At 36.2% G+C, this 25,178-nt stretch overlaps 1 protein-coding gene across 1 annotated transcript; it reads right to left on the bottom strand.

Annotated features, from left to right (window-relative positions):
* Window positions 1–2,255: 2,255 nt before the first annotated feature.
* Window positions 2,256–25,178, bottom strand: LOC113201529 (cytochrome P450 2K1-like). The gene is made up of 9 exons (XM_026415284.2): window positions 24,993–25,178; window positions 19,662–19,824; window positions 15,406–15,555; window positions 12,660–12,820; window positions 10,843–11,016; window positions 9,855–9,996; window positions 9,291–9,475; window positions 6,202–6,343; window positions 2,256–2,443 (listed from the first exon to the last, which is right to left on the bottom strand). The coding sequence occupies exons 1-9, from the start codon at window positions 25,176–25,178 to the stop codon at window positions 2,256–2,258; spliced, it is 1,491 nt and encodes a 496-aa protein (XP_026271069.2).

Here is a 25,178-nt window from a genome sequence, read left to right as displayed (position 1 = left end):
GTAATATTTTGTTCTTAAGTGCCAATTGAGTTCACCAGTAAATTACTGATTTGATATACCTTTAACATAAAATTTATTCTTTTTTATTGTTAATTATTTTAAAATGAAAGAGTTAATTAAGTAAATAAAACATTATGTGAGTAGTAAAATTTAGTTGCTTCTTTTGCAAACATTTCAGTTTTATTAAAGTTTACTTGGTCACTACTTCACAATTATGTACATTAAATGATGTTATATCAGATTCTCACCAAAGGTTCAAAGTTATTTGTTTCTCTTTATGATTGTGACTAATCATTATTTTCTCATCTGCTTCTGGTAACAGACACACCATGTGTGCCTCTGCCAATATTTAATCACGAAGTCATAAAAATGGAAGGCTGACAGTGCTGTAACTAAAACTTAGATTTTCTGATCTCTAATCAAAGCTGTTTCTATTATTCCCTATGGAAGAGAAAGAAGTTCATTAATTAATTTTAACTTTGGATTCAGAATTTATATATATATATATATATATATATATATATATATATATATATATATATTTTGCTACTAGGGACTAAACTCAGGGCCCTCTACCATGAAGTTTTATCCCCAACTGTTATTTATTTATTTATTTATTTATTTTATCTTGAGACAGGATCTTGCTAAATTGTGTAGGCTGGTTTTGTACTTTCCATCCTCCGGCCTTGGCTTCCTGTCTCTGGGATTACAGGTGTGCACCACCACACCTGGCTAACTGAAATAATTTTGAACACAAATTATAAGTACAACTGAAAAAATGCAAGTGTATTCAGGCAAAAAATTAAGGTTAGTAGATATAATTTCTTTATTATAAAAACATTTCATTTAGTTCATTGGAAAGTCAGGGCACCTAAGTATTACCCATTTGACTTACTCAAAAATGTTTTGTGGAAAATGATGGATTGGGGATGACTTTTATGGCCTAACATTCCTCTCAGCCTTACTCAACTGTAGGCAGTTTTCCTGCTGAGGAGTCCCTGTTCTTGGAGTCTTTGAAAAATTTTTCATTAATTCTTTCCCTTTGAGATGTAAGATGGTCTGATCATAGAAATATTTGTAAAATCAGGAATAGCTTTGTGTGCTGAACACATCCCATTGATCAAACTCCCTCTTAACTTCTTCTAGTATTTTTCCATTGCTAACCCTATTGCTAAATCGTCTTTCAACTCTTCAGTAGAGCTTAGCTCCAACTAAGTTTTAGCCTATTATTATATCCTTTAAAAATGTCATCTTTGATTGTTAATCTTTCCCAGTATGAGTTTTTTTATTAAAAAAAATATTGGTATTGGAAATTGAACCCAGGGGAGCTTTGACACTGAGCTACATCCTCAGCCCTTTGTATTTTGAGAGTGGGTTTCACTATATTGCCTAGACTGGCCTCAAACTTTCAATTCTCCAGCCTCAGCTTCCTAAGTTACCTAGCAGGTATGCACTGTGCCCTGCTTCCCAGTATGATTTTTAATCTGACAGAAATCAGATAGAAGCAGGGAATGCATACTTGTATTGATGATGGATAAGTACACTAGACTTTATAAAAGTTAAAAGTATCTTGTGTTTCAGGGGAACCCACAATCTTTTCCTTCTCCTGCAGTCACGGCCTCCTGCCCATGATTCACTGGGACATGAACAGTGAACATGAGTGGGGCCTCTTCACATTCCAGTAATGCCAGGAGCAGCAAGCTGTCTGTACTCATACAATTATCCATTACTAACTTCTGTTATTTTATTGTTGTTGTTTATTCACAGAATGAAACCAAGCCTTATGTTTAGTGTGATCCTCAGTGGAACTGAATTTTCTTCATAGCAGTTTTGATAAAGTTATGGGTCTTCCGGGTCAAATTTTTATACATTCCCCTTCACACCAACACCAATTCTGACTTTTGATAGGCAATAACTAGAGTCACTTATGCCTTGGAGGATCAGGTCAGTGTCACCTTTAAAGGGAAAAAACCAAGAGCACTAAGTGGAGGTTGTTTTTTGTCAAGTGTTCTGTTCATTTATTGTCTTGAACAATGGCATTAGGAAGGTTTCCTCTACAGCAATTAGCACAGGAAACTTAATCTGATCTGACAAGAGAAACCTATATGAGGGTGTGACAAATGGCTTAAGTAATTCCTAAGTGTTTGGCAGAATAACATGGCTGGTAAAATGCAGGGAAGGGATGTCTATGCTAATGACCACAAGATAACACTAACTGAATATAACAAGATAGCACTAATTGAAGCTAAAAGAGCTTAGACCCTGAGCAGAGCACATATCTTATGAGGCATTGGTCTTGTGGTGAAGCCAATATCCGGAGTGAGGTCCAGGTCCAGATGGGAAACTCCGTGGGGCGGCTGGAAAGTGAACTTCTGCATGAGGCTGGTGAAAAAAAGGAATAGCTCCATCCTGGCCAGCGACTCACCAACACACTTCCGGTTACCTGGAGAGATGGATATGTTGGAGGGTTACAAGACAGAAAAAAATCTGAAAAACAATCTGGACAGAGACAAGAACAGAACTGTGTGGAACTGTCATTTAACCTCTTCTGAGCCTCATCAGCCCTGTCTCCTCGTTTAAACCCTGGAGATACAAGGTTAAGTACAAATGTCAGATTTACCTTTTAAACTCCTTTAGAGAAAAAATGCTATTAAACATTAACATTTTGATCTGAAAATTTTTGTAAGGGTTTGGATATGAAGTGTCCCCCCCACAAACTCCTGTGTGAATGCAGGAATGTTTGGAGTTGAAATGATTGGCTTGAGAGAGCCATAACCTAATCATGATCAGTTCATGCTAGTTTGAATGGACTGACTGGGTGGTAATGGACTAACTGGGCTGTAGGAAGATGGCATGTAGCTCAAGAAGGTAGGTCACTGGGTGCATGCCTTAGAAGGGATCATCTTTCCTGTGGCCCCTTACTCCCTTCTCTCTGCTTCCTGGCCACCATGAGCCCAGAAGCACTTCTCAGTCCTGCCCTTCTGCGATAATGTTCTGCCTTATCTTGGGCCCAGAGCCATGGAGTAGGCTGACCATCAACTGAACCTCTTAAACTCTGAGCCAGAAAAAACCTTTCCTCCACCAAGTTTTTCTTGTTGGGTATTTTGGTCACAGCCATGAAAACCTGACAAACACAAATGTCATAAAAGATAAAGCCAAATGTGTCATGGAACACATAGGAACCTAATGAGGCTTGGAGGACCAAGGAGGGCTCATGCATTGAAGGAGAACTTTAGCAAAGTTAGCCAGACAAAGACGGAGGAAGATAAGAAAGGGAATCTGATGCTTTTGAAGACTGGAAGAAATTTGACTTGGGCCAGAGAACAGAGTATGAGGTAGTTTATTTTGATTCTGATGCCAAAGGTATGAGTAAGGACTTGATTGTGATGATGTTGAAATCTGCTGATGATTTCAAGAAGAGAGACTTGGTTGCTATTATTCTGAAACCTGAATTATTTGGAAAAAATATGTCTAAAAACTGAAATAAAATTGGGACACAAATTTTTTCTTGTTAGGTTTTTATGAGAATAACTGGGATTTTAATGATAATATACATTTCATAACATGTGTTGAGGATGATATATCTTGTTCAGTGTAAGTTTAATGAGTTTTATGATTGTCCTATTCAGCAAAAGCAGTATATTTGACTGAAATGTAGCATTATTAAAAGTTTCTGTTTACAATCCTTCAAAAGGTCCAAGTAGATCTTCTCACGTCTACTCCCAAGGTCTCTAAAGCGTATACCTGCTGCTTACTTTATGGCTTGTAAAATTTTGTAGGGTTGTTCAGTTATATATTTTTTTCTTTTTTTAATTGAATATAAATCACAAGTGCTCTGAATCACAGAGGATTTCAAAGCTCAGGAAAATATTAAAATGTAGATATTTTACCACAAAAGGAAAGTATCCCATATTAGTGCTTTGGTTTATATGGGATCTCTGGGATTTAGGCTTTACAGACAAACTTTGGTAACAAGCCAAGATTTTTCAGGGGTGAAAGATCATGAATATTATCTCTCTGCCTAGAAGCTTCCATTAAGGAAAAGTTAACCATCCAAATCACAAACATATCATAAGATATAGTTATTGAGCTTGGCCCTGACACTACTATTGTTCTCAAGGGATTTTCTGTATAGTGGGTAGATACAGAAAGCGAATAGGCAATGATAAAACAGCATCATAAAACATGGGGAACCTGTGGAAAGAACACCTAATCTAGATTCTTGGGTTAGGTCTTCCCACCTGCTCCTGATGAATGCATGAATGAGTGGTGCTAATTGAGTGATAGATTAAAAACAACTTAAGGTGTCAATGATTTACTGCATGTTTAAGCATTATTGAGTTTCCTTATAAGAGCTTAGCTATCCAACATAATAAAGCATGTATTATATAGTTTATATAGAGAAATAGGTGAAAAGATGGTATGGTTTTATGTATTTCAAGAAAAGAGCTATATACAAAACTGGGAGCCATCTTGGAGGGCACTTAAACACATTCAGATCAAATAAACCTTTCAGAGAAAAAGATCGGTAAGAAATGAATGGGAGAAGAGAGTGACTTCAACATAAGTAGAGGAATTTGGGATTTGGAGAGATCTTACCATCTAAATTGAGGCACAAAAGTGGTTTTATAATATTATTTTTTCATATGGTGACAGTTTGATAATGATCCTATTTTAAGAATATTTCCATTTGTTTGTTTATGATAAAAAATAATATTGTATCAGATGCAGTGGCGCACGCCTATAATACCTCAGAGACTTGAAAGGCTGCTGCAGGAGGATCAGGTCAGCCTTCAAAAATAAAAAGGACTGGGGATGTAACTCAGTAGTAAAGCGCCTCTGTGTTTAATCAACAGTAACAATAAAAAAAATAAATAGTATTGCTACTTTTGGATTTTTTTTTTTTGGTTAAAGCAGTAAATAAATTCTAATTCTTTAAGAAAATTGGGAAAAATCCTTTGAGAATAGGCCATATTACAAAAAACTTCACTGCTAGCTTCTTGTCTTTCAGTTTAAAGCAGCCTCCAGCCTCAGGTACATGAGAAGATATAGAAGGCCCGTTGATGGTGTTCAATGTTGATGGTAGCTCAAGAGAAGGAGTGAAAGTAATTCTTCATAGTGTAAAAGGGGTGTGAAGGAGAACATAATTCCTTCTTTCTAAATTTCAACAGCATTAAGTCCAAGAGCTGATAAGAGAGTCTGGAAATAACTTTTATATGTGATACAATCATTCCTTTTTTCTTTTCTTTGTAACATCAGATTTAGAATTAGATGTAATTAAAGTGCCCTCCAGAGACCATCATTCATCTTTCCATAGCTCTCCCCTCCCCCACAAAGAGAAACAAGGAAGTATTCAGAGAAACTGAGCTTACAACACTGCAAACTATATGAAAATTGTTTTTCTTTCCTTTAACTCTTGTTCCAGATGTGCTATTGCCTTTGATTTTTCATCATTATATGCAACATTTTCCCCTATATCATTGTGTGTGTGTGTGTGTGTGTGTGTGTGTGTAAAAATCAGGAGAATGGATTGCTTCATATCTCCACACCACTTACTTTCCAGTGGGTGAAGAAAGCCTAGTACTGAGGTGGCTGCTGCTTGTGGCTTACTGAATGGTGTCTGGGGTGAACCTAAGACATGATTTATATGAGTAGAAAGACCAGGATTCACTAAGGACTCATGATGCAGTGTTGTCAAAACTCTGCTAGGAACAAAGAAGAATTAATTTTAGGCTTTTGGGAATCCAGACAGTTATGGGAGTAACTCCACTGAGTTCCTTGAATTTACACTAGTGGAAATTACACATTTACACTAGTAGAAATCTCCTCCCTCCCATACCCCAAAGAAATCCAAAGAGAAATGCTGGTATTTACCTGTTAATGCAAGGATTTTCTGGTGGAATGAAGTGGGTTGCCCCTTGTTTCCCTGTTTAATTCTTTCCTCAAACTCTGGAAGTTATACCTGGTCCCAGTCACAAGGAATCTGCAAGGGTTACCTAAGAATATGCCATTCTTATGCTTAAATACCCTGCAACTAACTTAAAGTCAGGGAAGGACAGAATCTCTGTTGGTTCCACTCTTCCATGTTTCTGAAATGTACTACCACTTAGAAAAGCATGAAACCTTAGCATAGTCCTAAAACAAGGAGGACAAATTCTCTCCCAACTTTTCAGACTACCATTCTTAAATAAGATGCCTTACCCACTGAAAAGGGCATGAATGCTTCTCTCTTGACAAACTTTCCCTTGGAGTTGAGGAAATGCTCAGGATTAAAAGTGTGTGGCTTTTCCCATTGTGTTGGATCCTGAAGTACTGAAGTCAGCAAAGTGATGACCTCTGTGCCCTAGAAATAAAAAAAAAAATGCTTTAATTGAAAGAGATTAAATTCCTTCCTGAAAAGTGACTCTCAAAAGTTGTATCAGGATCTCAGATGGCAATTTCTCAGATGCAGTGTGCTCTGGAAGGAAATGGAAGAGGGAGAAGTGGAGAAGCATTAGGCAGGGCCCATATGAAATGTTTATTTACTCACCAAAATTTTATTCACTACCTCCCTAAAAATAAAAACTTTGGAAGAGAACTAGAAACAAACTCTTATTTAGCATGTAGTTGCTATTTGATCACAGCATGTTATATAACATGCTGTGTGATGGGAGTTAAACAGTTCTCATTTGGGATTGTGAACCTTAGATGAAAGGATACACACACACACACACACACACACACACACAAAAAAAAAAAAAACAGTTCCTGGAAGGTTTGGGGTCTCAGTGATGGTTTGCTCTCTTATCCTCAGGGACTATGAGAGTGGATGCTAAATCAAACAAGCCCATCAAAACAGATTCTCAAAATTGAGCTTTTTGGCTTCCATAGCTTGCCACATGCTGTAAAACAACTTTCTAAAAAAAAAAAAAAAAGAAGCAATTTTAATTGTGACACAGGAAAAGATAATCTGAGAACTAAAATAAATAAAGTGAAATAATGATAAAAACAAAACCCTGGACTGGGGATATAGCTCAGTGGTATAATGTTTGCCTGTAACATAAGACCCTAGGTTCAGCTCCTCTCCCAACCCTGCCCCCAAGCCTTCCCCCAAGTTATGGACACTAATCATTACTTCATCTTGCCAGCTATATCAAAGGCTTTGTAATACCTATTTACCATCTTCTGCTGGGTAATACCTTCTTATCTTCTTCTAATTAGCTGTTTTATCATATGATATCTGTATATTTGAATCACAAACAGCTAACAATTTCTTTAAAATATTTTTGTTTTATAATTTTTCCTCCTCATCTTATTCATCCATCCATCCATTCATCCATTCATCCATCCATGCATTCATGTATGATTAGATATACCTGGGCATTGTACACTGACTTTCTTTTCCTATAATGATTATGTTATTTCCATTTCACCAAAGAGATGATTGGGACTTGTTGAGACTAAGTGACCTAACACCTGGTGGCATGATAGGTCACTGTATAACTGCAAAACCCTTTTAAATACAATATTTTATCAGTGAGATCTCTATATAACTTCAAAACCTTTTAAAATTTATATATATATATATATATATATATATATACACACACACACACACACACACACACATATACATATATATATATATATTTTTTTGTACTGGGAATTGAACTCAGGGGTACTCAACCACTGAGCCACATCCTCAGCCCTATTTTGTATTTTATTTAGAGACAGGGTCTCACTGAGTTGCTTAGTGCCTCGAAGTTTCTGAGGCTGGCTTTGAACTCACGATTCTCCTGTCTCAGCCTCCAAAGTCACTGGGATTACAGGCATGTGCCAAGGCACCTGGCTTAAATACATTATTTAATACAATATTTTATTTCTAGCCATCTACCTTGGGCTTGCAGAAAATAAATTAGAAATAAGTTAATAAGTTCCCATCTCTATTAACTGAAACATAAACATGGCCTTTATTTCCCGATGTGCAGACATCTAGATGTATCCCTGACTTCCACTAGTAAGCTGAGGGAAAAGAAAAAAAAATATGTATACACACACACACACACACATAGCTGTAGTTCTTTTCCTTGATACTGAATCTGTTCACTGCTTCTGGGTCCATCTCTACATGAATCAACAGGGTCATTCACTGGTTTTTTGTTCATATTTTGGGTCATGCTAACTTTTTTTTTTAACATTTGCTGTGGTTTGAATGTGGGTAGTATCTCCCAAATGTCCACCTTCAGTGCTCAGTCCCCAAGGTGGTGCTATGGTGAAGTGGTGAAACATCTAGGAAATGGAGCCTAGAGAGAGGTTGTTAGGTCTCTGGGGACATTCCCTCAAAGGGAATTTGGGGGACCCTGGTCTTTCTCTATTTCTGGCTTGAGGTGTAACTGCTTACTCCAATAAGCACTCCTTTTAGCACCAGAGGTCCAAACCAATGGGACTGACTGATCTTGGACTTGAAATGCCAAAAGATAAACCATTTATCTTCTAAGTTAATTTGTTGTCTCGGTGATTTTAGTGAGATAAATCGAGATGACTGACACAACATTGTATTTGGTTTTCTATTTCATTGCTCATCTGGTTAATTCAGCCCTACCTTGTGTTTAATGTGTACCAAGAAGTGAAGCTCCACAGATGAACATGTCTCCTGGTTCACAGGTGATTGAAGGATAGGAAGTGATAATAATGTGGTCAGGGTTCACATACCCAGTGACTCTGTGGATTCATGTAGAATGGGCCCAGAAGCAGTGAACAGACTAGATATCAAGGAAAAGAGCTAGTGCTACGTGCATATACATATTTCCCCAGCTTACCATGGAAATTAGAGGGTTACATCTAGATGTTTTCACATTGGGAAGCAGAGGGCATATATATGCATGGTTCTGTGTGAGGACAGAAGTGAAGCATGGAGGTGCTGCTGGAGAGAGGCCTGCATGGCAGAAGCACAGGGCTCTGAAGGTTACGGCTTACTTGGAATTTTGGCTGCCTTGCAGACAAACCTGTCATTCCTGAAACGGCTTAACTTCTCTGAGCCCTATTTTTCTCAACTATAACCTAAAATATCTTACAAAGTTTCAGAGAATGATTGTCATCTATATTATTACACATATATGCATAGATCCATTTTGTTGAATGGTGAGGAAGGAGGGAGGCAGAGCCAGAAGGAAAGTGGAAGGAAAGATACCAAGGAGCGAGGAAGGCAGGAAAGGCAAGCTAGGATTGTCTTTGCCAGTTTATCTTAGCACATCTGTGGTTGCAACCATCTGACGCCTCTCTCCCTTCACCTTCCTTTCTTGAGCCCTTACCTTCGGGATATAGTAATTTTTAAATGTAACGTTTGTGGTTGTCGCATGGGGTAAGCTTGTGGGCAGAATGTTAGCAAATCGCTGTACTTCATGAATGACAGCATCTGTGTACGGCATTTGAGTACGGTGTGCAATGCGGGGCTGGGCCAATCCCACAACTTTGGTGATCTCATCACAGACCTTTTCTGGATAAAATGAAATTACAGTGATTAATGTCTGGGCTGGGCATGGGTGTTGAAACATTCTTCCTCATTTTCTTTACTTGTGAAAGTCAAACCCAAGTGTTTTCCCAGTCTTGGCTCTTTTTCCTGCATTTCTCCCCACCTCCTCAGTCTCTATTCCTGGGGATCCTCTGAAAAGTGTATGTCATAGGGTCTTTAGAGCATCTTAGGATGCTTAATAAGCAAAACCAACTTCGTCATACTGAAAGGAATCTGAAAATACAAAATAACCTCAAGGGGACAAATTACATGCATCCAGCATGGCTATAGAACTCCGCATTGTCCTGTCCAAGACAATTTTGCTTTCTCTTTTTTCAGGTGATACTTAGTCATGAAAACTTACTCTGAACTTCAGGGTATCTCATCATGAGCAGAATTCCCCAGCGTAGTGTGGAGACTGTGGTCTCTGTACCTGCTGCAAACAGATTACTAACAAGTGCCACCAAATTTTCATCACTGAAATAATCAGCAGATGCATCTTTCTCCTAAAAGGGTAAAAGGAATCATTAACAATGAAATAATTTTGTAATGGGTGATCATAACAAATTACCTACTATGAATTCATAAAAACAATGCATTGCTTTCTTCCCTCAATTTAGAGGAATTTTCTTTATACAAATGTAGAGAATTTTAGGAGACAAAGTATATATATCACAGATGTTGATAATGGTAAATAATCCTAAAAATGAGAAACAGTGTTGTAGGACAGTTGCAGATTAGTTCTTTATTGAATGATTGGACTATTTCCAGAGCTGTTTCTTTTAAGAAATTTTTAAATAAAATAATCTTTCTTAGTCAGTGTGGTGGCTCACACCCGTAATCCCAGCAACTCAAGAGGCTGAGGCAGGAGGATTGCAAGTTTGAGGCCACCTTCAGCAAATTAGTAAAACACTCAGCAACTTAGGGTGACCCTGTTCAAAAATAAAGGACTGGGGATATAACTCAATGATAGAGCACCACTAGGTTAAATCTCCAGTAATTACCCCCCATCCCATGCATACAAAAAATCCTTGGGTTTGGCAATTAAAACACATTTCTCACGATCATGGAGTGGTGTGTGTGTGTGTGTGTGTGTGTGTGTGTGTGTGTGTGTGTAACAATTCCAAAAACTAACATGTGAGAAATCTATGTCTTTTATGATATAAAGGTGTCAGAAAGTATTCAAGAATGTAAAATGGAATAAATAGCATTATTCTGAGAATATAAGTTTACCATTATTTACTTAAACTTTTATCTTTCTTCTTTGAATGGAGTGTTTCTCCTCCACAGCTATTAATTAAACTAAATAATAAATAAAAAGGTAAGGAAGCCTCTGAAGAAAACATCATTACCTCTTGCTGTCTGACCAAAAAAGCATCAATGAAACTTCTTGGATCATTTTTGTCAAATTTACGACGATGATCGTGGAAGGTCTTCCTTATAAAAGAAAATAATTCATCTCTATTCTTGAGAACTGTCTTATGACTTCTTAGGAGAAATCCCAAAACAGGAAACATATTAAAAAGCTAGAAGAATTTTTTAAAGAGTAAATTAAATATACCTATGAATTGGTTGTGGTAATGCAAATTGCAACATTATTTTTGAAAGCATTATAGAAATAACACCTTGAATTTTATCTCAACCAACAGTGACAGACCAAACTAGAAAATGAAATTTCCACATTCATCAGAACTAATTAATTTATAATGAATATCAATATAGCTTACAAGTCTATGTGCCCAGAGTATTTTGTATATCATTTCTATGGGAGTAGGTCTAGTTAGAGGTTGGGTGAGACGTAAAAACACTATTAGCTTTTTCATCAGAGCTATAAACCCAAGTATTTTTCTCAAAAAATCCCATATAATTCCAGGAAAACAAATTCTTTTAGCTCTACATAAGGCAGTAAAGCTTTTCTGTGGGATCACAATAATTTTTAAGTTTATCACATTTAATATCTGTATGTCTTACAGAGTAGTACCATTTAATCTGTTATCCACTAACTCTTAAAAAGTTCAGAAAGGACTTCACTGTTTGCTAAGTTTTATGTTGTCAGTGTGTTAATTTTGGTGGATATAAGGTCTATACACTTTGTTATATTCTCAAAGGGTTTATGAGCTCCCCCCCAATACACTTTCCTTACATAAGAGACAAAAGTTTCCCATCTAAAATTAGAACAGTTGCTTGTTCTAAAAATCTGTATCTGGTGGGCTGGGGATGTGGCTCAAGCGGTATCGCACTCGCCTGGCATGTGCTGGGCGCCTGGTTCGATCCTCAGCACCACATAAAAATAATAATAATAAAAAAAGATGTTGTGTCCACTGAAAACTGAAAAATAAATATTAAAAAATTCTCTCTCTCTCTCTCTCTCTCTCTCAAAAATCTGTATTTGGAGTAAATCTGGGTTATATAATAACACAGCCTAAATTTCAGAGTGAAATAATAGGGTTGTCAGTGGTGTTATTCAAAATGAGAACTTTTGGACAAGCCTCTTTTCCCCTGGATCCTAGAATACAGAGGCTTTGTCACTCACAATGATAAGAAATTATATTGTGGCACTATTGTGAATTTGTATGGATTAGAATAAGTGTTAAGATTATATTCCACCTTTTTTTTTTTTTTTTTTTTTTGGTAGTTGGTAGTCCTCCTTTGTTAAAATTTATTCTTCTAGGGCTGGGGATGTGGCTCAAGTGGTAGCGCGCTCGCCTGGCATGCGTTTGGTCTGGGTTCCATCCTCAGCACCACATACAAACAAATATGTTGTGTCCGCCAAAAAAAACTAAAAAAAAAATATCAAAAAAATTCTCTCTCTCTCTCAAAAAAAAATTCTTCTAATTGAGCATTACTGACTGCTTATTTAAGGTCAAACTTACTCAATGCTTATTTCATTTTCCACATATAAGTACTGCTATAGGTAAAATAAAAGTGGCTAAAATTACAAGATACCATGTAATACTGGCCAAATTCACAATTCCTGCATCAAGGTATTTCATGCAGCATTTGGTGATAGGAGAATTATCATATGTATAAACAAATTTGTCATATCACTGTACTCAGAACATTTCAGAAAGTATCTACTTTTGAAATGACAGTTCTCTAATGATTCCTTTTCGTGGTCAATCAAGTGTTTCTCAGGGGAACTAAAAGTGAATGGGAAAGATATAGTTACCGTAATTCTAGGACTTCCAACAAGTTTCACATTTTCACCAATCAAGGTTAAGAGTCTCAGGAACTGGGGGTCTTGGTATTCAAACCGTTTTCCAAACAGCACTGACACAATGATGTTAGCAACAGAAGCGTTCATTACTATTGTGATCTCAAATGGATTTCCTACAAGACAATTCATTAATCAGATTAGGAATATTTACAAAACCAGTGTTAGGCAAGTTCCTCACTAATTGGGACAGTCCATGAAGGAAAAAAATTTCATAGAGATTATTGGTGACCATAACTTCCAAGGAGAGATAAGACTTGAATGAGCTTTAACAAATGCCCAGAATTTGTCTAAACAGTGGCTACCTAGAAAACTGTATGTAAAAGAAAATTTGCATTTGGCTCAATTGAAGAAAGAAAAATATGCCAGGTGTGTTTAAATATTTGTTTGTCTCTGTGGGTATGTGTTGTGTGTGTGTGGGGAGTGTGTTAATGCATTCTATTTAGGGAAAAAAATCATTCAACCTAAGGCTGCATTCAAGTTAAAAATAGAACATCTAGCCATGTTGGGGTGGTACACACCTTTAATTTCAGCAACTAGGAAGGCTGAGGCAGGAGGACTACAAATTTGAGATCAAACAGCAATTTAGCAAGGCCCTGAAGTGTGGAGACCCTGTCTCAAAATAAAAATAAAAAAGGGCTAGGAATGTAGCTCAGTGGTAAAGTGCCCCTAGGTTCAATCTGCAGTGCAAAAGAGAGAGAGAGAGAGATAGAGAGAGAGAGAGAGAGAGAGAGAGAGAGAGAGAGAGAGAGAGAGAGAGAGAGAGAACATTATTTAGGCATCTAGGTGAGTAAAATGATTTTCCTTATCTCAGCTTCTTGGGAGGCTGAGACAGGAGACTGATTGCAAGTTCAAAGCCAGTCTCAGCAAAAAAGTGAGGCACCAAGCAAGTCAGTGAGACCCTGTCTATAAATAAAAAAGAACTTCATGGGGCAGTTCCTTGTTTTCCTCCCTTCTGCTGCTGCATCCTGATTTTCTCTGCATCATTGAAAGTGGCTTAGTTATTAAACATTCACCAATAGATGGACATTTATTTTAGACTGAAGAGTATTCTGTTCTAAAGTTTTACTCTTAAGACAGCTACTATCTTTAATGCAGAGACTGAAAGCCTAGGGAAATACAAATAAAAATGTCTTTTCCTCTACTTGAGAAACGGGGAGGTGGAAAGGGGAGTACATGGACCCTTTCTCGTTTATTTTAAAGCAGCATAACTGACACACCTATACCAGGAGACAAGGTAACAAGAGAAAAGAACTTCATAACTGTGTTTGATCTTCATATGACAACATAGCCTTCAGGTTGAAGACCCAGAGACACAGTATGAATAATCCATTTTTATGCTTTGGTATAATTAAGTGTGGACCATTATATAAGAATATGATTGGACAAAAACTGTATGACCAAATGCTAATAGATTTTAGGAAACCATCAGTTCAGATTCATCTTGACCCCTCTGTGGCGCATTCCTTCTTTTGGGTAGTGGGTAGAGCCCCTTCAGAAGTGAGGGCCTCAGGAACTAGTATGAGACAGAGTAGGTCAGAGAATTTATTTATAGCTGACCAGTTCTATGACAGAGAGGTGGGGAAAGGTTAGAATATCATTACTAGGTTTTATGGTTTGCTTGAGCAAAGCAAATTATTAAAGGAAGAGAAATTCTAGTTTCTATGAGTTGCCTTCAGACAGAAGCAGAAAAGGGAGCAGGAGACAGGAGGACAGTTCAGTTTCTGAGATCTTCACTTTGTGATGTTGTTTTCTGAGCCCTACAAGAGAATAACTTTTCTTCTTCCACACAAAATAAACACACTTGGAGGATGTGTACACAAAACTCAGGGTAGTTAGTGTGTTTTAGGAGCTTAACACTGGGGAATGAATAGTTGCTTTTGTATGCATAATTTCTCCAAACTGCTGAGATTGTACTCTGTCACTGACAAGTACTGCTAATTTAGCACATGGGTCCTTGAGCCCTCTGTCTGTTATCTACCTTTGATCATTTTCTTCATGAGTTCTTACATCAGTCGAATAATACCAACTTGCTCTTTTTAGTAAGGAATGAGTTCATTTTAATAAGGAAATGAGTAAAACTCTTGACACAAAAATTAGACTTTTTGATTATTCTTCCCACATATTTACAAACATTATGTGAAATCAATTCTAATTTATTTTGTGAAGCGACCAGAAACAACTTCATTACTGAGAAGCTGTTCTGGATTAAAGGAGGCAGAAGAAACATGACATCTGAATGCAATTCCTGAGCGAGGATTTTCCTTGGTTTTGAAGGACATTACTGGGATAACCACAAAATCGTCCTGAAGTCTGAAAATTAAATGATACTATCACATCCTGTAAATTTCATGATTTTTGATGTTTACTGTGGTTACGACAGTGTTATGGTTGAAAATTTAAAAATGAAGGGACAGCATGTCTGCAAAAACTTTCAGTCAAGAAAAAATATAATTTTATATTTTATGTATAAATAAATTTAAATATATAATGTGCACACACACGCATATAGAGCGAGAGGGCACAAGCAAATGTACAATGTTGACAATCTTCAAGAAGAGTTGAAGGTACTGGGAATGATTTGTATATTCTTTAAATTTTTCTAAGAGTCCGAAATTGTGTCAAAAATAAGAAATTAAAAGATAACATTTGTTGACTTCTTTCTCTTGAAAAATAAAGAGATTTCATTTGTTCTACACACCTCTGTGAGCCTCTAAGTTCTGTATGAGATGCTGGCATTCCTCTATAATTATGTCTTCTATGATCTGCTTGCCCATTCCAAAATTCCGTAATGTGGTCAAGCTGAATCTTCTCATGATTTTCCAGGTTTCACCATGAGAGAAGACAATTCCTTATAATGAAAAAAAAATATCTTCAGATTAAAATTTTTTAATTTAATTTTTTTCGGTGGGTGGGGCACAAAGGGGCATTTTAACCACTGATCCACATTCTCAGCCCTTTTTGTTTTATGTTTTATTTATAGACAGTGTCTCACTGAGTTGATTGGGACCTCTCTAAGTTGCTGAGGCTGGCTTTGAGCTTATGATCCTCCTGCCTCAGCCTCCAGAGCTGCTGGGATTATAGGCACATGCTACCACACCTGGTTTAAAATTGAAATCTTGAAGACAAATGCAAATTCAAAATAAAAGTCTTAATTCTCCCTGTCAAAAATAATGGAAAAATGGACGTAGGATATAGCTCAGTAGTAGAATGCTTGCCTAAAATAAGCCAGCTCTTGAGTTAAGTCCCCAGCATGTAAAGAGAGAATAGAAAAGAGAGGGCAGGGTAAAGGAGAGGGCAGGGTTGGGGGAGAAAAAATGTCTAATTCCCTTTTTTTTCTTAGAGCATTTACTATATAAAACTTTTAAACTACTTTCTCTGTACATAAAGTCTTTCTGAAAGCTAGATAGGTCTTTTGTCAGCCTTGAGACCCAGGAATGTCTTTCTTAAGAACCCAGGAATCATCTCTTTGAAATGTAAACCTCAGGGAAGATTGTCCTATCACTCAGTTTCTGTGTGAAGATAGGAGTCTAATTTCAGGGGGCACTTGCTCCACATTGCAGAACTGTCACAAATATTTGGGAAATTATTTTTTTCCTTTGAAACCCAATTAACACAGATGGCCACTTGAATTACCAGGTGAATCAAGGATAAACTATGTGCAACAAATAGGGCTGTTAAGTCCGCTTGCTTGAGGACTAGTTATTGTTTATCCTGAGAATGGGTATGTAATGAAGTTCCTTCTGCTGGACTATGCAAAAGGCTGAAGTTCCTTTCTATTTTTGTATTTTTTTTTTTACCAGATTGTGATACACATTATTCTGGTTTGATGCTTATTCAATAATAAAGTGTTTTCTTTGCCTCAGCTTCATGAAATGGATTTCTAGATTGGGAAACCATTTTGTTTTATTTTAAATTATCTCTCCTCAACAAATTAAATAGGCAATTACTCAAATAAATTGAGTAACTAGTTTATACTTATATCATGCTGGATGTGGTTAAGGAGTTGATGAATAATAGTAAATAAAGTTTTTTTCCCTTTTTTTCTTTGCCAGGGAGTAATAGAGTCTAGTACATACAACACCACCCAAGTAAAAATTTAGAAATAAATAATCACCAATGACTGTAATCAAGTTTCCACTTGATTATATAGTAATCAAGTAATTAAGTGTTATACCTAGTAATTAGAGACACATATTTTAACACATAAATTCTCAATAAATTTATTGATTGGATAAGCAAATTTGTATATAACTACACAAAATAATAATGATCAGTCAAGCAAATTTGTATATAACTACACAAAATAATAATGATCAGTCAAGAAATCAGTTTTCTAAAGGATTTAGAGCATATGCTCATACTTCATAGAAAAATCAGGAAAAAGATGATTTCTAAGGTTGCCCACATCTTTCCAGTGGTGCTTTTTGGTGATAGTGGTATTTTTCATTCTGTTTCAATTCTTTACACCCAAACCTTCCTCCATTTGCATTTTTCCTCATATTATATAAAGGCAAAAGAGACTGGGGGAATTTTTATGTTTAATTGATAATCATAAACACAAACCTAGAATATACTAAGGCAGCCTGGGCATTGGAGATGGGGCAGTATCAGCCTTGCTAGTCTTAACATGAAATCTAAAATAAAGAATAGATATGTTCAGAGTTACTGTTGCCTCTTCCTTTCAGGTTAGGTCTTCCTTTGGAAGGATACTACCAAAGGATTAGATTCTCTTCTCACTAAATCCTCAGATTAATACAATGATATTCTGCCTGTGGTTCCTATATTACATAAGACTCATTCATAAAATATGTGACTCTTCAGACTATCCCATTTTATATTTGAAATTTCACATTTCACATTTCAGAATACAGTATTTGACCCTTAAGGAGTCGCAGAAGTCAGTATATTTCAGAGAATAAAATATTTGTGTATTCGTAAAGAATATCATTATCATTATTATTGTTGTTATGTTGCTGTGTTGGAGATCAAAACCAGGGCCTATCACATGCTATGCAAGCACTCTACCACAAAGTTATGTTTATCAGCTCCTTAGCACATTAGTTTAAGACCTTGAAAGATTGAAGTGCTATTAAATATATAAATATAAATTTTAAGTATAGGACACTCTAGCCCTAAATATATTTAAATTATACAACAAGTTGATGTAATAAATATCCCCAAATGGTCTAATGGGTATCAAACATAAAATTATCTTTTGGTTATGCAAAATTGGTCTATAACATGCTTATACTCATTTGAATGATTTTAGACTTCGAGACACAGGAAGAGGAAATATAGTCATTATCTTTTGATTTTCTATGACCAGTTAAGACACTTAAAAAAACAAACAAACTGATTTTTGGCTGGGCATGGTGTCACATGCTTGTACTTCCAGCAACTCAGGAACCTGAGGCAGGAGAATTGCAAGTTTGAGCCCAGGCTAGGCTGTTTAGCAAGACCCTGCCTCAAAATTAAAAAATAAGAATGGGGCTAGGGATGTAGCTCTGTGGCAGTGTGTCCCTCAAAAAAAAAATTCTTAAAATGAATTCTTGGCTCACTTGTTAGATTGCAAGAGATAAAAGTTAAGTTGAGCATGGTGGCACATGCCTATAATCCCACCAGTTTGGGAGGCTGAGGCAGGAGGATAGCAAGTTCAAAGCCAGCCTCAGCAATTTCGGGAGTCCCTAAGCAATTCAGTGTGACTCTATCTCTGATAAATCATTAAAATGGGCTGGGAATGTGGCTCACTGGTTAATCACCCCTGGGTTCAATCCCTGGTACAAAAAAACAAAAACAAAAGCAAAAACAATTTCATGTGTGATCATTACATTCATCAGCAAATTTGAGCTCTTGTGGAAAAAGATTAGCAGCAAGAAGTAAGAAATTGTACCAATTTTCTAAAAAAAAAAAAAATGATGATGATGACTCATCTGACTCCTGGAAATTCCAGACATGGGATCTTGAATGGAAAATACCTCCTCAATGCTAATTTCATGAAGTGTTACTGGGGATTAGAAGGGAAAGAAATGTTCCAAGACTACTATGTGTGGAAAATTGAATAAAGTTAAATAGGATTTTGATGTTTCCTGAGGTTTTAATATGCTAATGGACATGTGAGAGACCAATTTACCTCAGGGAACATCCACTTACACCTTGCAAAACTACTGTTTTGTGGACAATATTACAGAAAACACTTTTTAGAAATGTTTTTGAAGCAATAGAATAACCTAATGGTATTTATTAGGAGACAATATGAGTTTACTATAAATAATGTCAAAGTGAAATTATTTCCATTTTTAAAGAGTTATTAATTAGTAGCCGGGCACGGTGGACCACACCTGTAGTCCCAGCAACTCAGGAGGCTGAGGCAGGAGCATTGCAAGTTCGAGGCCAGCTCTGTCAACTAAACAAGGCCCTATCTCAAAAAATATAAAAAGGACTGGGGATGTAGCCCAGTGGTAAAGTACCCCTGGGCTCAATCTCTAGTACCAAAATAGTAATAATAGCTATTAATTAGTGGAAAGCCACAAAAGCAGAGTATCTATGTTGCATCAGGGCATTTAGCAAAGACACAAGAAAGATGCAACAATTTTGTCCAGGTAAAAATAGGGCTCTGTATATTTATAACACTAAGTATGTTGTTTCAGGATCTATTTCTGCATTAGACCATTTTTGATCTCTTTATATTGATGGCCTCTGCCTCCTTTTTGTTTTATTTTCCTGACATCTAACATCAGACTTTCCATTTAGTAGGTAATTATTTAACAGAAGTAGTTATCATGTAAAATAAGAATGAAGCCCACAAATTACTATTTTTTTAATTAGAATCCTATTTGTGTAATATACATTGATGAAGCAAAATCAAACAATGGAAGAAATTATGTAAGAAAATAGAGGACAGCTGATTTAATAATTTTAACCACAGGAATATATCTTAAATTTAGAGTTCATTACCTTTTCCATTAAAAATTCTTTCAAATATAGGCACTTGAGATCGTTCCCCAAATTGATTACCACAACCAATGAGAGCCTCTTTCACTGTCTCATAGCCAGAGAGGACCACCACCTTCTTGGGCCCCATTTGGATGCTGTAAATGGAGCCATATTTCTGGGAAAGCTTTGGTGTGAGAAAAAGAAAAATGATTAAAACATTGTACTGTGGTAAAAAGTGAACTGGATCTTGACCTTTGGGAAATTGGTTAAGTTAAAAAAACTAACCAGTTTTGTGATCAGATAAAGTCAGAATTTTGGATTGTTTTACTATGGATATTCCTGCAGTTATTACACCATTCAGGGTCATTTTTTATAATCATCGTTTGATTGTATACTCACCCTACTTTGTTTCAAATTTTGTACTAATGATGCTCTGACATTATAGTTTTGTTTGATATCAGAATATACCCAGCCAGGACTCTCAGGAGACAAAAATTTGCTTACTACCACACTTGACACCCGAAAACTATATTTACACCCTATTCCTATGGGGTGCTATGATCTTAATAGACCATGTTGTTACTCTGTGACATTGCTTACTACAGAAAAAAATCCATTTTCTTTGATAATTGGAAGTCCTAAGAGCCAACATTTATTGCCTCCTGACTGTATTCCAAGCACTATTATTTTCTTCACTGTGCTTCATTGGTGAAGGCCTTCCTGTACCCACTGTCTGACAGGGTCACAGAGTAGGCATGCTGTGCCAGGGCCAATCCATCTGGAAACCGGAACCACTGGGAATGTTAAGTGTTTTGTTTATGATACTCATGATATGAATAACAGGGCATACGTCAATCAGTAATAAAAGTACATATTGCCTGAGATTGCAGGAAAATTCCCAGAATGAGACTAAGGATATAATTGAGATATGCCATGAGGTGTGTTTCAATCTCTCTCAGGATACAAACAATAATCTTATTCCTCAAGCCTAAAAACAAGACATATTTATCCCATGGTTAACAATTTATACTACCCCCCCAACCCCGTCCTGAAGCCACAACCTATACAACAGCCTACCTATAGAAAAACAATTGCTGTGCCAACAGTGCAAGGACCACCGGTAAGTAGCTTATGGTATCCCCATCAAGGACAAGAGGCTAATAAAAATACATTACTCCCACCAACAGATCCTCCTTTGCCTTACACAGAAATTTATGATGAAATGGTTAATATAAATGACAAATGGGTTGAGGTGTAAAGCCTGCCCTTTAGTTAAAGATTACAAAGACATAAGAATTGGTGTGCTTTGTCCAAGGATCAAGGAAATGCTGTAAGAAAACAGTTAAATTGGTCCTATGAAAAAAGGAAATTACCTTGGAAATTAAAAAATAAAATAATGTAAAATTAACATAGATGTAGTTTAGAGGCACTTCAGAGTAGCAGGCTTTTAAATAATAGACTTTCACTACTTTAAGTGTGTTTTAATGGGATTTTAGTTTAGAAGTAAGAAAGCTTACCATTAATCATAAGTATACTTTAAAGTTAAAGGTTAATGAAATAATTATAGGTATGCTTTAAAGTTAGAAGTGAATAATAGGTCAGGAGACATGTAGTATAATTGTGTCACCTAGCACCTAGTGTTTGACATGAAAACATAAAAGCTTAATCATGATTGATTAAGGTTACAGAAAAATATTTTGAACAATGTACTCAATATCTTAGGTAATCAATGTAGCTCAGAAAAGATTGTAACTCTTGAAATTTATATAAATCAAAGAAGTTTCGGGCTTTGAAGGTATCCATTAACTACCTAAAAAACAACCTGTAAAAAAGGTATAAAAATAAAGGTCCCTCTAGGGGAAGCAAGATTTTTTCTGGAGGCTGCTTGTTACTTGCAACCTGTGATCTCAACTCTTCTTCTTTTGTTGATGCCACTCCTCCTTAAGGACCCCTGGAATCCCCACTCCCCCCCATCACCCCATGGGGCTGGACCCCAGCACTGTATAAAACAGCAAAGTAGATATTATCACCTCCATTGTATAGGCAAGGAATTGTAACTTTAAGAAATCACAGAGTAAATAGTGCTGTTCAGCTGTGGAGCTGGGGGCACGCATTGTTGTAGTTTCTTGGCTATGGAATCTGTGGTATTAACCCAACTAACATTGGCAGAGAATGAGATGACAACTTTAAATGCTCCTTTCCTCATAAAAATTGTCCTTAGAAAGAACATTAGATTTCTTCTGCCTCCTCTTAGAATTGTCAGAAAAATGTGTAAAACCATTTCCCACCAGTGTCAGACAGAAGGTCGGCCGATATCACTCTCACTTATATTTGGGGATGCCACAGTACACAAGGTCTCCATGTATTTTTTAAAAAATAACAAACCAATAGCTGTACTTTGAGAGATGACAAATTAATTTTTGTAGAATTTTTTGTGCCCTAGGAGTTAACTTCACTGACTCCAGAAGCCCGGGCTACATGACTATGATTCTTATGATCTTAAAATCAAGGGTGATCAAACTATTTTTTACATTTTTAAATACTTGAATATGACACTTCTAATTTGAAATTTCATTGTCCTTTTAGAACATAGTCACAAAACTAATCTGGTCAATCATTTTGCCGAGGTTCTTGTGTGTGCGTGTGTGAACAGAATGGTAATATTTAATTGCTTTATGAACCATTGAATTGTTGGACGGTTAGTTTTTTAATTGGAGTGAGACAATTCCTACTTGTCAAATCAACTTACCTTAACCAAACCTTTGAAAAAGTCAAGTGTATGAACCTGCGCTAACTCCCCAGAGGACCACATTAAGCCAAAATAATGCCCTATTGGGTGAGATATCCTGCAAAGTGTTTGCTATTTTCACGAACATAAATAAATGCTCATGTTCTTAATATCTGTTATTTCTGGACAAGTCATGTTTTGTGCTGTCATCTGAACTCTAGAGAAGCAGTGTAAGAGGGAACTTGGCACCAAGTGCAAGTGCATTTTGGCCAAAGGGTGGTCTGATGGAAGGTCATATGACACAAGAAGTTCCAGAAAAGTGAGAGATTCTGCTTCAGCATGAGTGGAGGGTTGGAGATACAGGAAACACTCTGCTCTACATGAGTGCTTAATAATGTCTGTGTAGGAAATTCCATTTTATCTTTAAACACCCAGGAAGACTCAGTGGCCAGCCTAGGCTGACCATGTATTCACTAAGCACAAGAAGAATTTTTTTCAACCACAGAGTCCTGTGCCTCTCAAAGAAATGCCCTCCAGTTGGGCAAGTGGCACATGCTTGAAGGAGGCTGAGGAGGGGAGGCTGAGGCAGGAGGATTCAAGTTCAAAACCAGCTTCAGCAACTTAGAGAGGCCCTAAGCAACTTACTGAGACCCTATCTCAAAATAAAAATATAAAAATGACTGTGGGGATATGGCTCAGTGTTAAAGCACTGCTGAATTCGATCCCCAGTAACCAGGGGTCGGGGGGTGGAGAAAGAAAGAAAGAAATGCCCTCCAAGTTTGTTATGGTTCCTATTCCTGTAACTTGTGACATCAAAGCCACTTCCTGAAACTGTAAAAGTACTGCCAAAATAAATGAATATTTTCTCCCCTTCTAATAAATAACAAAAAGACAGTGTTTATATTTGACACTTGTGCATTGGATTCTTCTTTTGAATGAAAGGGTTTGATGTGATTCTTGATGGAGTGTGTGCTGTTTTTCATGAACTGTAATTATGGTCCCCAGTTCACTGTGGTAACTGAGAAGAATTTTTTAAAGAAAGTTTTTTTCAATAAAATACAGAAAAATGGTCAAGCAATGAAAAGGCACCAGAGTGCATACCTCTAATCTCAGTGATTCTGGAGGCTGAGGCAGGAAGATTGCAAGTTCCAGACTAGTCTCAGCAACTTAGGTAAAGTAAAAAATAAAGCCAAAGTAAAACATTAAAATAAAATCAAAAAAGAAAAAAAAGCATAAAAAATAAAAAGGACTGGGAATGTAGCTTAATGGTTAAGTGCCCCTAAATTGAATCCCCAGTATCACAAAATTTAAAAGAAAACTTAAAAAAAAAGAAAAAATCCATTAGAATTGCAAAAGAAATTGCAGAAGGGCTCAGTGATGTAGGAAATTAATATAATTAAGATTAGTATTCTAGGGAGTGAAAATTGAAATGGGAATTTGATGTGGTGAGGACAATCTGTTAGGAACCTTGGTATGTAAGGTGATGTAGCAGGAGTGGGGCAAAGAAAACAATTCTGAGAGGGAAATTTTATGAAAAAAAAATTATAGAAGTTGGGGAAAAAGGGAAGAAAGGATATTTTACAGATGGAATTAATTCAGAACAATGTAGAAAGGTAAAAATGAAAGACTAAATCATAAATTAGGCTGGTGAAAATGTAAGTGAAGGACAGGAATGGTGTGGGAATCAACAAATGAGTTTGGAGCACAGGGACTTAGATGAAGGATTTATTGAAGGAAGTCCATGTTTTTTTTTTTTTTTTTTCTGAAGAATGAACCTGTTTTGTTACCTTAGGATGTTGGAGAAAGAACCACACATATCTGTAAAATGAAGATGAAAACTTCACCCCTCTTTTCTTCTAGGATGATTGTGAGGATTAAGTGTGATTTTTACAGTGCTTTAATAAAAAATGCAACACTAATATAGGCATTTTTATTATACCTACTGAGATAAAATAATGATTTTTCCTTCAGTAAATTCCCCTTAAGATTTTATACTGAAAAGTTATAAAATACAGCAGTACTTGACTTCAGTTACATGCTCTTTGGAACTTAAAATTTATAACTAAATGCCAACTTTGAGTCTTTGTATTACCTATGTAGCTCCATAATCAATAGCTATAGAATCATAGTGGAAAATTAGAGAAATTGGTCTAGTACTTTGTCCAGCCCTATAAATTTACAGATGAGGAAACAAAGACACTGGCTAATTCACACTGCAAATTATTGGCATATCCAGAAGTAAATTTTGGGGGACACAATCTTGATTGTAATTTTTGTACAATCTTTTGAGTAGTTAAATTGAAGACTCTAGAGTAAGACTATTACTACAAATTCAATTCTTTTTTTAGAAGATTATATGTGAAAATGCAAGTACAAGTTTAAAATATTTTAGTGTTAAAATACTGCTTTCAAAATAGAAGTATTTGTGCTAATTTTTAACATATGTTCAATTTAAAGCAGCTCTGTTAATTTCAAATACTACCTAACTTCCCTCCCAATACATATAGGAACCGATGTTAATATGCATACTAATGAACATACTAGGGCAAGACTGATTTAGAAATTATAAATAAGAATCAAATTAACAATATATATTTTTTCTTTTTTCTTTCTTTTTTTTTTACCTCTTGCATGGTTTGATATGGCCTCTTCAGATTGAGGATGTGCAGATTTCCAATAACCGGCCAAGGTTTAGGTCCTGGAGGAGAATGTTGCTTGGATGTTTTAGCCATAAATATTTTAATATTTAAAATAAAAATAAGAATAAGGCCCAGAATTGAAAGTATGGCAAAAGAATCAAACCCACTCAT

The sequence above is a fragment of the Urocitellus parryii genome, chromosome 8 (assembly GCF_045843805.1).
Source record: "Urocitellus parryii isolate mUroPar1 chromosome 8, mUroPar1.hap1, whole genome shotgun sequence".
In the NCBI taxonomy this organism is placed as follows: domain Eukaryota; kingdom Metazoa; phylum Chordata; class Mammalia; order Rodentia; family Sciuridae; genus Urocitellus; species Urocitellus parryii.
This window is presented reverse-complemented; position numbering and strand designations above follow the sequence as displayed.